The sequence below is a fragment of the Mchenga conophoros genome, linkage group LG12, assembly GCF_057382185.1.
Source record: "Mchenga conophoros isolate Kocher_MC1m ecotype Shallow Benthic linkage group LG12, M_conophoros_male_GT1.1, whole genome shotgun sequence".
Lineage (NCBI taxonomy): Eukaryota > Metazoa > Chordata > Actinopteri > Cichliformes > Cichlidae > Mchenga > Mchenga conophoros.
Window position 1 is genome coordinate 24,566,332 of NC_140537.1, and position 14,395 is coordinate 24,580,726.

Here is a 14,395-nt window from a genome sequence, read left to right on the forward strand (position 1 = left end):
AAATGCTCAACGGGGACTGACAAAAGCCAGATGCAAACGCTCAAGTTTAAAATCACACATTTCCTGCTCTTTCATTCTTTATCTGATCACACCAGATATTACTGATGATTACAAAGTGGGTGGAAAAGGGGAAAAAGCGCTTCTTCAGGTATGAAGTTAACCAGATATCACAAACATCCGATCCTTCCCATTTCCTTATCCATCACCTCCAAAACTCAAGCCATGTTTACTGAGCTAACACTCTGATGGATACCAAAAGTTCATGTACACAAGCCTACATTTGCAAGGTTGGGTGGAGAGGGGTCTGTTTGAGTTTGTTCAGGTCAGGGGACAGATCGCACATCCAGGCCGCGGAACAGTGTTATACAGACTCAAACACGCAATCACATGAGCATTCAATTGAGCATACAGACACACGCTCTGTCGCCATAACCATATAGCTACAAAAAAGCCTACAGTCACCCATAACTTGAAATAACGCTAACGATTCAGATATTTAAAGCGCCATTATTAGTCACAAATCTATGTTTGCCTTCTAAGTGTAGCAATAAGAACCATGAAAGAGAAGCAGTGCTGTGAATTAGTGAAAGAACCCTTCATATAACAGTAAATAACAGAAGAGAGGAGGGCAGGACAGACTGAGGAGGCGGCATGCTTCGTCCAGCTGAGTGCTGCTTTTGGTAGTTGTTCAAAAAGATGGCTCATACAAACCTAGCACTGCCAGATTCTCGGCTTTATTGAGAGAAAGCTACATGCTGCAGTCACCACTAGCACCAGTGTCAGTTTTATGCACGGCCACACTGTGAGTTTTACACCCTCTCAAACCGTATCAGGTACAGTAATGACTGTTAAGAGGACTATTTGGAGAAACTAGTGCAGTGGAAGACCTAATTACTGCTGCATGTCTTCACTTCATTTGAGCCTTGTTTTTCTGTTGGGGAGGTTGTAGAGCTGTTTAAAATATACCAGTGTGAGAAGACTGACGCAAGGTCGGTCAGGTTTAAAACACGTGCTGCTGGGCCACACAAGCACTGCCATCACCTCTGACACTTCAGCACATTATACACTTGCCTAAGGTTGTTCTGATCCATTATCCATGTGAAAAAAGTGAATTTTAACTGCCAAAGCTCAAGCCACAGGGCAGTTTCTTATACAGACATGAATGCTAACAGGCAAGGACAAGCTCAGGCAGGAGGGGGAAGGAGACAAGCCGGGGACGCCAGGACAAGTTGCGCTTCTGGCACTGCATTCTGCATCCTGAATTTAATGGGAGCCATGTGCATACACGAGAGCGCATGGTGCAACATGACACGCTCCTTGATGAATGATGCCTTTGCTGTCTTGTGTTTTAAATAATCTCCTCGGCTGAATAGATGAGAGTTGGGAAGAGCATACTCAGGGTAAGACTCTGGGATCACTTCGAGCCAGACTCATGTCAATGAAGTAGTCTGATGCAGTCTAACAAATAGTAAGGTTCATGATCTCAGAGGAAGCCACAGAAAACAGTCCCTGAAACACATAACTGGCATGTGGGAGAAGTTTTGATTGGAGAAGAATGATGCTACACACCACACAGTAAAGCATCACTGACAAAAACAATGAAAGGAAGGATTTTTGACTGTGCCAGCAAGGAAGAGCAAAAAATATTTGCGACAGAAACAAACAGGCAGATGGAGAACAATAGAGCAATACACACACCTACACACACAAACCACAAAAAACACACAAACACATGCAGCAGGATTAACATGGAAACGCAGCCAAAAGGGAAAAAGTTTCTGGTCTATTTACCATATTCCCTCTGTGTTCTTCAATGAGCTGGTGGAGCGTGACCGTGGCTTAAGAATGATACTCATGGTCTCGCTCTTCTTTCCACATTCAAACACAAAACATATGCGCAGTCCACATGCACATAGAACCAAACACACACCCGCCCTCTGGGCCACCTGGAGCCCACTGGCCAGCCTCCGCTGTGCTCCTAAAGTCCTCTCTGGTCTGAAGAGATCCAGAGAGAGCTCACTTCCCACAGTCCGGTAGAGTGGTTAGGTCTGCCGAGCTGTTCAACAGCAAAACCTCCGTCCCAGCACAATACCACGCTGCTGCTCCTCGTCAAGCTCAGATCATTTGAAAGTAGGCGGCTTGTTACCCTGCTCTTCCTCTCCCTCTCACTCAATTGCTCTTATCTTTCTTGCCAGATCAGCATGTGGTCTTCCACTTTCCTAATCCAGCCATGCACTTGCTCTGTTACTCTTTTTCACTCTTTCCCCCCTCCCCGACTGATTGAAATAAGATCTCCTCCTGTTCCTCCCCCCCTCCCGCCCCTTACCTCTGTCTCCCTTGCTCTGTCTTTTATATGTGTCCCTGTCAAAGAGTTACATGACTCCCCACTCTGTCTTCTTCCCTGAGCAGCAGCTATGGGCTATGTCCTGGGTGGGAGGAGTTGTTTTGGTAGTAGTAATTCTTTAAAGGGCGGGGCTTGTATCCCCAGGCAATTCAAACAATAGTCTCAAGTGTCAATCACTCTGCTATCACAGTAACCTGAAACCAGCAGCTATGAATGCCACTGGTCAAGACAGTCTGATACAGAAAGGTACAACCACACTACACAGGTGTCTTCTGTGAAGACTCATCACTCAAATTGAGAGTAAACACTGAGGGAATAAACTGCTAAGATATGAATAGAATAGAATAATCCTTTAACTGTTCCACAAGGGGAAATTTGGGTATATATATATAAAAATGAACTTATTCACCTCTAAACTTCTAAAAATGGCAACAAGATAAAGTCTGACTGCCTTGTTGTATTCAGGAAAATACATTTCTTTCCACTATTATCTTAAATATTTTAACATTAAGTGATCTCATTTCAGCACTCACACTCAAGATACATATATAAGAAGCTCAACTGGCTCTACCAGGCCCAAACAGACAGCTGTCTGTCACACCAGTCATTCAGCATCTGCAGCATGTGATCCCAAAAGAAATATGGCACCTTCCAAGCAGACAACACAGGGAATATTCAGATGCAAGTATGGTGCATTTATTGAGAGTCTGATTAAAAAATATTTAATCACAGCTTGCTTATTTGCTTAAAAAATGCTTTAAATATGGGATCAAAGGAAAAAAACAACAATTGTGCCCTAAGAAATAAAAATCTCCAACCAAGTGCAAAAACAGGGAAAAAAACAATCCATATAACAATAAACATTATTTGAGCACTTTTATTTTGAAAGCGCCGAGAAGATTTTCTTTGTCACCCACAGTGCGAGTGACATCAGTTGAGTTATCCTCGTCTTTTGTGAAAAAGTGGAAATAGAGCAAGAGATAAAAAGCATCAGAAAAAGGATTTACATATACAATTCAATACAAGACAGAGTTTATATAAAAGGATCTGCTTCCAATGCACAGGAAGGAAGAACCATGAGGACCTGAGGAAAGTGAAAGTGTCACAGTATTGACATGGTCCACTAACCGTACATGTATACATGTAACAAATTAATCCCCACTAAAAACGTATATGTGCACAGTTACAAAGCACTAGCCTGCTTGTCTTAAATCTCATGCTGAGGCCCTGTGTTTAGGTTTACATACTATCCACTTAAGATTTCATGGGAGACCAAAAATGAACACTTTGAGAGCTTTCACCCTGATGGATATCTCAGTGCCTCTGCCTCTATAAGCAGTGCCTTAGATGGGTTGGTAGTTTTTTATACAGTTAAAAAATGCAGTCATGTGATTCAAAGTAATTGTAATAGGCACATCTAAAGCTTTCAGTGTAGCATGGCAGAATGATGTACTTTATAACATGGCCAAAGTGGTGAAACTAATCCTATTACCACGGTCTGCACATTCCATGTGGTCAGAGAAAGAACAACAAAAGACATTCCTCAGAAAACTGGCAGCTTCTCTTCTACGTTAAAACCGCACGAGTCCCAAATCCCTCTGAGCATAACCAATATACGGCTCCCCTCCCTACTGTATCTTGTGAATAAAAATGTAACCCACAAGCAAACGCATCTATTCACACAAACACACATTTACACATAGTGAGTATTTAGTCTATACTAAGCCGTTATCCCCGGGGCACAGAGGTGCAAGACACAAAGATCAAGAACAAAATTATCCTGCTTAAGAAGAGAGTTGGGTGTGATCGTTTGAGGAGGGGGTGGGTGGTTTACACATGTGTGAAGTGAGGGTCTTACTTGCTGTACTCTTGGGGGGATTTTTACATTTTATTTGCTATTAGCACTTGTTTTATGCCTTGTTATGTTTAGTTATATATTGTTTATAGTAAGCTATGTATAACACATGCATAACCAATTACTATAACATGTATACGTACATTTTCAGAATATACTGTATATACTTTAACTACTCTCTAATAAGCACATTAAATTACTGGCTTTAAAACAACTGCATAGCAGACTCTGCAATTCAGTGCAACTCAGAGAAACACTACTGCCACCTAGTGTTGAAATGTGTATATTCCTCTTATGAAACCAGTAACATGGATGAAGCAACCTCATTAATTGACAGCATTATTGATTTCTTCTTCTCTCGCCCTCTCTTTTTTTTTAAAGAGCCTCTCTCGTGGACGATGTTCAGTATATGGTGCCCGAGCCAACGCTGATATAAATAGCACTTAACTAAGGGAGTGAAGCACAGATGGCAGGTCACAGTATTGACAGGGCTCCATCCATATCTATATGTTTACAGTCGCCACCAGCCATTACTGTTGCTTCATATTTAAATGCTACAGAGGCACACACACACACACAGACACACACACACACAGACACGCACGCACAGGCTGATGAGCACACTTAGTTTCAGGGGTACATGTTTGTCAGAGAAATGCAGTTGGAAAATTGACCTAACAAGGTCTTAACAGTTCTGTGTGAGCCTTAATGGACAGAGTGCTCCGATGATTGGCTTACGCTCAGGTCTAGTTAGTGAAGGGACCTGTCCTGCAGAAGGACTTGAAGCTTTCCATAATGACTTGATTGGACCTGCATATTTTTCATTTACCTTGCTCGCAACCATGTTTTGTAAAAGAAGACATTTTTCCTCATGGAGATGCAATGACACTCAAAAATGCACACACACACTATTCAGTCCAGCACTAAAGGTTTAGCAGAACCAAGACAAAAAAAGCAGAACTAAACTAAACAACACAAGCAGCCACCAAGCAACGACCATTTACACAACACTTGGGTGTGAACACTGCTCCAGGTCTGTGTTGTCCAGGTGAAACTATTTATCAGTTAATGCTCTGATAACAGAGAACACACAGACTTTGTGTACATTTATAGAAGTAGTACAAACACAAATTAAAACGCATGCATATAACATAGTCTCAATATACACACAAAGCAATAAAGAGAAATTACTCTGACGCATAACTACCCTTGAGATTCACTAAATTTCCCTTCTGAGTTCTCTTACCACTTATGTTCTTATTTACTCCATAATTTCGACACACAAGACAAAGAAAAAGTAAAAGAGAGAAAAAAAGCAGAATACATTGAATATCCAACAACTCGAAACATGCAGATGAAAAAAAATTAGGTCCCTTCTCTGGCATACCCTCTGCGACATAGTTTCAGTTTCTAAGATGAGCCATACCCTCTCCTGCCACGAGGTTTGATGTCGATGGGCTTGTTTGTAGCACAGGGTGACCCGGTGGAGCAGGCGTGCCGGTACCGGGCTATCTTTTCCAAAGACAGATAATTCACTGGCAAACTCATTTTGACGCGGTTCTTAACCAATGATGAACATGGACTCACGTCAAAGACAGATGTGGAGAGAGAAACAGGGAGAAGTGACAGAGCGGCACGCCTAATAGAGCTATCTCGAAAGGAAGGAGGGAGGAGTGTGTGAGGAGAGATAGGCAGGTGAAGAGGGGAGGAGAGGCGAGCAGAGGGCTCAGTATGGGTTTGACTAAAAAAGAGGAAAGCATGGAGAAATATGGAGACTGAGGAAGGGGAGATGCATGTGAGGAAGAGGGAGCTAATGAAGCTTTTCTTTCAGAAAATGAAACTGAGCAAAGCAATGCTTGAATTTGTTTCTTCCATGCTGATTTCTTCTGCATGCAAACTACTAGAAGATTTTAAAAAAATGTGCAAGAAACTGGGTGGGATGATTGCACGCTGGCTTGCATGCATTTAAACCAATCTATTTTGGAAATAGAGGAGCAATAAAATAACAAGCTTCTAAGGAGTGTTTTAATGTTAAATTCTCTCTCAGTTTTTTAAGAGTTCTTAAGCCACTTATTATGGGCCATCATGCAAATGATGAAATTAGCTTACACTGATGGTACAATGTGTAAAATAATACTTTCCAAGTACTCCAAGTAAACATTACACAAAACAGGAGGAAGGTTGTTTATAACGTTGCTATAATATACTTTAATATATGTTAAACCAGACAGTGTCTTTTAAATTCTTTTTTTTTTGGGGGGGGGGGGGGGGGGGGGGCAAAACTATGACTGTGCAATGCACATTTACACATAATATGACGACCTGAAAAATAACAGCAACAAAAGAAGTAAAGTACCTCATTCCATATAGGGGCGATGTTTCATCCTGGTAGTTCCTATATTTTACCTGTTGATGGCAGCAGAGCAGCACAAAACATGCCTTTCACTATATTACAAAATGTAAAATGAACAGTAGTAACTTAAGTTTGAGCCAGAACACTTGTAAACGAATTATGGAAAGACATGTTTATTATTTTTATTTTAATTTTATTTCAAATGAAGCCTATGGGTGGGTTTTGCAAGATAAGGTGTCATAATTAGAGTTGCGAGTGGAATGGGATCCACTAAGCAAGGAGATTTATGGCCTTTAAAAGACACAACTATCATTTATTATGTTATATCATTTTCAGATACTTCACTGCTATAAAGACAAAGAGCTCTAAATCAGCAGTCCCCAACCTTTTTTGCACCACGGACCGGTTTATGACCGACAATATTTTCACGGACCGGCCTTTAAGGTGTCGCGGATAAATACAACAAAATAAAACTAGTACCGGTACTGAAAAAAAGAAGATTTATTCATAACACACGTGAAAAGACCAAGGAAAACCGAGTTAACGATCAAAACGATAACAAAATAACGCTGAAAACCGATAAAAACCCTGAAAACCATACATTTCACACCTGAGCCTCAACTCTCGCGGCCCGGTACCAAACGACTCATGGACCGGTACCGGTCCGAGGCCCGGGGGTTGGGGACCGCTGCTCTAAATCACTGGAGTGTTTTGTTTCTTAGCTGCCAGCAGGGGGCAGTCTGCTCTGCAGGGAAAATATATGCACAGGTGGGTAAAGAAGGCAAACACAAAGCAGCCCAAACCCACAGAGCGGTAAACCTCTGTGGGGTTGAGGCTTCAGCTCTGCTCTGACAAAAGCAGCCAGCATGTGACAACGGCTCCTGGGTGGACAAGGAGGCTGTCAAAGTCACAGACGCAATGACAGACAAAACAGGCTCCTTCATTCGTACTGAGCCGGCACCATATGAGCACACCTACACAGACATGCACACACCTACACAACGCTGTCTGACTGCAAGTATTATAAATACACACGCCACAACATATACAGACATAAAACACACAGGTCATTACACCAACGTGATACAGACCTCTACATCTCTTGTGTATTCTCACAAACACAACCTGTAACACAAGCGTATGTTTGCTTAGCTGCCTAGTCAGCCACACACCATCAGTGCCAGCGACATGCTGTGACAGAGCGCCAGGTGACAGTTTGACTGTCGTTACTCAGTGTCCCTGAGGATCAGAGCTATAAAACTGGAACTACCGTATCTGAGCGCTACATGCAAGCTGCAACACCTTTTCAAACCAAAGGTGTGTGTTATACAAACTATTTTTAACAGTACACTGTAAATCATACTTAAAGGGATTTCATCACCATGACTGTGCTGTGACTAAACTCTGGAAAGAGGGTGGAAAAAAAAAATACTGCAGAGCCACAGAAGAAGAAAAGTGAAAAGAAAACAGTGGAGGGAAAAGCTGAATAGTGTAATCAATGACGAGGTCAGGTGACAGGGTTGCAGAGTAGTAGGTTAGGTTAGGTAGTAGTAGCAGGTTAGTACAAAGGTGAATACAGTACACGGCTAACAAACTGGCTGTGTGCCAGAGAGACAAGGAGGGCTTCGATTTACTGCGTCCTCTCATGACTGGCAGGGACAATGCACCCTGGGAGTGGGAGAGTGAAGGAGGCAGAGAGAAGACAGAAACAGAAGCATTAAGCAATCCGCAGGACATACTGTATGACATCAAGTCACTAAAAATATTATTCATTTCTTTCATTTCATGTCATAAATACCGCTGAAAAGGTGTATTCTCATGTTAAACAAGGCAAAAGTTTCAAATAATGTGGAAAAAAACTCAAGGTTCTCAAAACTGAGTAGTACCATTATAAAAAATGTTCTCATTGCCTGGACTGATTTACACTTAATTGGCTGCTCTTTTAATATTCCGATGAGATCCAGAAAGCAAAAAAGCACTGACTAGTATGCAGCACCTTGCAGTTTTTGTAATATTTTGTTATCTTGTGCAACTACTATTTCTTCACAGCTCTGCCTTTTTAGTGAGTATCGCTAGAGTTTGGGCAACAGCAAAGATACTCTTCTCACTGCTCTGTGACTCATGGCTTCTTCAATGATTTAATGATTATAGGGCAGCAGATTAGTAAGATAATCTTATTAAAGCGCTCAGAAGACAATTATTAAGATGGGCTGTGAGGAATAGGCATAAGAAAGGGAAAGGGCTTTATTAGTTGGCCCACTGTTGCCAAGCTTTTTCTATATACGAGGACAGGGAATGAGAGGAGAAGCTAATGAAGAAAGCGTCTCCATTTGAGCTAACTGAACGGCAGTAGTGTGATATAAGAAGAAAAAGAGAGTCGTAACTATGAATTAATGCTACTGAAGCAGCTCAGGGCCATGGCAACTGCACCTACCGTTGCAAGAAGACTGAATATGATTAGAGTGATTGGATATTTGTTTTCAAGTAGATAAATCAGCAAAGGTAATGTGATTAAGAGACAACAACTGATTGGTAATTGAGCTTCAGGCGGTACTGTATTTGCAGCTCTCTGCCAGTCACGCCGCATTAAAGGCAGCTGTCATGTGTGTCAAGGAGCAATTCCTTCGCCTCAGCTCGACTCGCTCTTCCCGCCTGCCTTCACAGTCCCCCTGCTAGATTCATGTTTATAATGTGGTTGCCATGGTGACCTGGCAGAATTCAAAAGGGACAGGTAGGTCCTCGCAGCCAATCAGGTATCAGTTGCTAAGGACATGGTGGCAGACTGTGTAATGAGAAAAGGAGAATTGACAGGGTCAATGGTCCACTCAGGGAAAGGACATCTGTTGCCAAGAATTTCATTCTAAACAGCAGCCACCTAATGTGTGACAGCCGCCATGCATGAGTTACCTGTGATCTATTTATATGTCCAGCTGAGTCACAGGCTGGGGAGGATTTAAGCTTTCTCACCTATTGTTTAGGTCAGAAACTCACCAGAGTACAGAGGAGAATAGAAAGCACATGCAGCGCAGACCGGAGGGAGAAATAAAAGGCTGGAGAAGCGTGACTGCTTAAGATAAGACCAACAAAAGCTCTTAGTTATGCTGTGCAATATGCTCTCTGTAAGTGCAGATGCATTCTGCTGCATGCAGTACTGAGAGCGCAAGTGGCGAGAGAGAGATGTCGTGATGTGTTAAAGCTGAAGCGAAGCCGGACATTATGAATGTGAGAACCGTGTATTGACACCAGCATGAAGGATTTTGTCTCAGAGGCATAAAAGCACTTGTGTCAGCACAGCTCTCAGAGTCACATCAGAAAGTTGGCGAACAGGATCATAAATGGCTTCAAGTAACCACTAACACTCCTTCCTCCTGAATCTGCCAATTTCATTTCTTTGTTCACGGTTTAGTTTATAAAATAGCAAAATTTTAAATGCTTTACATGGTCAACATCGTCATGATGGAGGGTGATATCAGAAGGTCTTTTCTTATGCTTTCATGTAGACTGACTAATTGTGTCTCAGCGTCCAAACTATATCTGAAACAGACACGTTTATACATTTAACACCTGCAAGTACAACAAATACTACTCTTCCTTCAGGCAGGGGTGGGTGGTATACAGGTTTTGACACCACCATCGCAACATTACCATCATATCGTGTTTCGCAATGTTGCAGTTTTGCAAGACATGTTTTGACTTTTGCAAATACACAAAGGACAACGTGCAATGAACAATGTCTAATGCACACGATAATAATTTGGAAGCTGATCTTATGGGTAACGTATATTGTCCCTAAAGGTTAGGGTAGTAACACTTGGATGAACTGCCACTTGCTTTAAGATGGTAGTTCTAAATGAAGTGTCAGTTTACCTGTAGTCTCCATTTAAGACAAAGGATCTTCTTGTTAGGTGTAATGAAACAAAGAAGTGTCTAATCTAAATATAAAGGGGTTTAAAGTAGGACTGGCTGATATTGTGCGTGTATTACAGTTTAAGAAAAATGGGGCAGTCTAATATGTTCAGGACACAGGTTACTCATTGCTGTGGGTTAGTTACATGTTCCACCTCTGTAAAATAAAACATGTGGATGATATCTACCTTTTATTTCTTCTTTCACAGGCAGAACTTTTAATTTTCTTTTTATATGTGCTCCCACACATTGCAGATTAAGGAAGGATCAAGATTGAAAGAAATACCTCTCTCTATATATTTCACATAGAAGCATTTATCGCATATATTTATAATACATTGTCTCCATTAAAAAGTTCCACAAACATTTTGGGGTTAGGCTTGCAGGCATGGAGCTGTTGTTGATATATCATCAGGGGTTTTAATATTCCATTGTTAGAAACAGCTGTGGTGCACAGACTTAGTCACTAGTCTGTTGGCTGCAACCCCAACAAAGACAACTGTTTACAATTAAGGCTGATGCTATTTAGCGGTTTTATAATCTGGAAAAAAAAAACAGTTTAAGTAGCCTTTGCTTGTACAGTCCAAATGTGATCACAGCACTAACTATTAATCTCAAAAGTGGTTTTTCTCAGTGACGCTTGCTGCCGCGCGTTAGAACAATAGAACAAAGCGCTGACATGAAATTTGTTTTGGGTATGACTTCCATGAGCCTTTGTGTGCTTTGGGCAGTATGCCAGTGTGTACTGACAATACATATTGAGTAATAATATTATGATATGGGTCTTGAAGTGCTTTTCATTGTCACGGCTGTTGACCAGCTATGTTGTTAATTCAAAACCACTCAGTAGAGACTCAGCTATGGACATCACAGATACTGTTTTGGCTGGCAAGCTGAGGCAGGTTTTTTTTGAAGGACACATTAATGGGAAGATGAATAGATGGAGAATAATGCAAATTCCCATGTCCTGCACAGCTTGCTCAATAAGCTCCTACATATCACACACACACACAGAGGGTCACAACTCCAGCTCTAGCGCACCTCAAGCACATGGTGAGGCTAATAGGCTTAACTTGGCAGCAGTCCCGGTGATGTCAGAATAATCCCTCATTAAAACCCTGATGACATCACCACGCTGTTGAGAGTAAGTAAGAGCCGAGGCCACATATTTACGTATGTAAGGGATACCCTGCCAGTATACGCCAAGGATGCCCTCCGTAAGAGATTATCCAGGTTAAGCTGTTCCTCAAAACATACCCAGGGAACACTAGCGTCAGAGCGGCTAGCTTAATTATAGTCTCTCCTCATATGCAGTTTATTAGGTACGCCTTCCCTTTCACGCAAACAGCTCTAATCTCCAGAAATGGTTGATGGGATCTTGTTAACCTTACATGAAGGGTTAATGAACTGCAGACCACGACTGTGTTTGCAGTTCAAATAGCGAACAATAAGGACTACCACTTCAAATTCAGCAAGACAAAAGGAACTAAGCCTTGTCTTGAAAAGCTTCTGTGAGTTATGCTGCAGCTTAAAATTAGCAAAGTAAATACTTTAACTAAACCATGCTTTGAAGACAACCCAGTATGCAGGCTTGGATCAGCAAGATGTGTAAAGTCGACTGATTTCTTCATTTTTTCTTTCATTTAAGGACAGGCTCAAAATGGGACAACTCAACAGTGTGTTGCCAGGCCCAAAGACTTGGATATTAAGGTCTAAATTTAGAGACAGCGGCATGGATCTATCCAGGTGTTGTCCACTGTGCAGGATTGCAAGCCTCACTCAGCTCACTGAAGTTTAACTGGCAGTTTGCATGGCAGAAAATGGCTTATGTGATAATGCAGTTAAAGCAAATGAAACCTGAAATACTGAAACAGCTATTCATGCACTTTTAGTACACACAACAGTAATGCTGCTGGACAGTTTCTGATTTAGGCTGTTGCAAATCTCCTAAATAACAACAACTAAATTAACAGGGAGGAAACAGTCACCACATCTGGGAGCATGAACTAATTTAACAGCTTTATTAGTTCAACCATTCCTAATTCTAAGACTAGCAGAATGGATGGATAAATAACTGAAAAATATTCAATTATTTTAAACAAGTTTTTAACAAAAACCCAAATTTGCTTCAGTTCAAAGCTTAAAACTTCCAAAGCCTACACTTAAAAAAACAGGCTCTTCTCTTGAACATGTTCCTGCCTTTACTTTGTCCCTCTCACAGTCTGTAGTGGTACTAATGCAAATGCATAATGCTTACATAGGCTTCTTTAATGGCTTAGTAAATACTGTCAGGGCACAGAGAAACTAGGCTGATTTTTACTTATTTAGAGAAGACACAAAGGCAGAAAGTCTCTAACAGACAGCTTCAGCGCTTGCCCTGTGTACCAAGTTAAATAGAGAATATGTGCAGGTAGTGTTGTCACAAATTCGCTCAGTGTCCACGTTCATTCCTTTCCTGCTGCGAGAGTGTTAATCTCCACCCCGCGAGTGAGAGTCTGTCTTACCGGATGGATGAGAAGTGTAACAGTTTGGATTGTGCAAGTGGGAGTTCCCTCAAAGGAAGCACTCAACAAATACATTCATAAAATGCCAGTGCTTATGAGAATACCGAGAAAGGCGCATTATGTAGACTGTTTAGTCTGTTTAGTTTACTGGTTATAAAAAGAGAATGGATGTGCAGCACCTGTAAAGGATCTCTAACTCAATGCACCAATAAAACTGAAACCGAAAATCTGTAACAAGTCATTGCAGTAACATTTTGACTGTCCAGGTTAGTGGTTTTATGTGGACCTGAATGTTACTTGTTGCTCAGCTTTATAATATAGCAAAATATAGTAATATAGAAAAAAACAAACAAGCAACAACCCAGAAATACATCTCAACAACTAACTTCACCTTCCTTTGTCTTGGGATTGGAATTAGTTGAAATAACAAAACTGCTTGTGTCTGTAATATTTCCAAATCCAGTCAGGTATGTGTGCATGCAAGAATGTGTGTGTGTGAGTGTGAGGGGACTCCCTCTCAGCCTAAATCCTCCTAATCTGTTTCTATGCCTCCTCATAAATGCTGCCGTCATCATGGCAATCCTAATCCCCATCATCGTCACGAGCAATTCCCCCCCAGAGACAAACTCCGTCATCAACATGTTTTCCTGCTATTATGAGGTAACTCCCAGTACGTGTGTGATGTGTCCGTCTCCTATGTCTACGATACGCATCGCAAGGGAGGTGTCTCAATTAGACCCGGCTGATGGGGTGACTAAGAACTGAAAATTAGCATAATTTTTATGGATTACTAAACACCTGTTTGGCAATGAAAACCTACAAGGGCTTAATCATTAAATAACAAAAACAAGCAGCCAAGAAATGGAAGCCATATGACCCTTGACCCCAACACACCTTCTATTCTCCACATCTTTTTCTTTCATTACAAGTGTTTGTTTTTAGCTGCGCTGACAGTTTATAACGAGCTGCCGCAGAGGGCGGCTTTGTTCATCCAGGAAAGGGCCTGGGCCCGATAACATCTGCTGGCAAAAGAGAGGTTTTGTTTAGGTCAAACAGTGACGTACAAAGCTATAATGATATTTCCTAATTTCTTTGTTTTTTGCCATCAGCACTTTTGAATCAACAATGACATTTGAATGTCAAGAAAACAAAATGATCATGGAACAGCGAGCGGTGAAGGACCTTTGTCAATAGGCTGTGTAGCATGAAGGACAACGGAAGTAAGAAAATGCTAATTATAGTTGCCTTGAGCCCAAATCTTAACATTCCATCTTTTGTACAGTCAACAGGCCATGGATGGATGGATGGATGGATGGATAGATGGATAGATGGATAGATAGATAATCTCCCTGTCCCTTGATCTGTGTCTATTAATCAAAATCATATCTGTGTATATTTCCAGTTGAGAGCTGTATTTAAAGTTCAAAACTGAA

At 41.4% G+C, this 14,395-nt stretch overlaps 1 protein-coding gene across 6 annotated transcripts in view; it reads right to left on the reverse strand.

Annotated features, from left to right (window-relative positions):
- Positions 1–14,395, reverse strand: part of pde4d (phosphodiesterase 4D, cAMP-specific) — a 203,893-nt gene that overhangs the window by 34,046 nt on the left and 155,452 nt on the right. The window contains exon 1 of one of the 6 annotated variants that reach the window (XM_085294717.1): positions 5,626–6,211. The exons of 4 other annotated variants lie outside the window; for them this stretch is intronic. In XM_085294717.1, the coding sequence (XP_085150843.1) occupies positions 5,626–5,747 (122 nt within the window). In that variant the 5' untranslated portion in view covers positions 5,748–6,211. Of the gene's footprint in view, positions 1–1,791; positions 2,259–5,625; positions 6,212–14,395 lie in introns of those variants that run through there. One more of the 6 variants, XM_085294720.1, reaches the window with a different exon arrangement.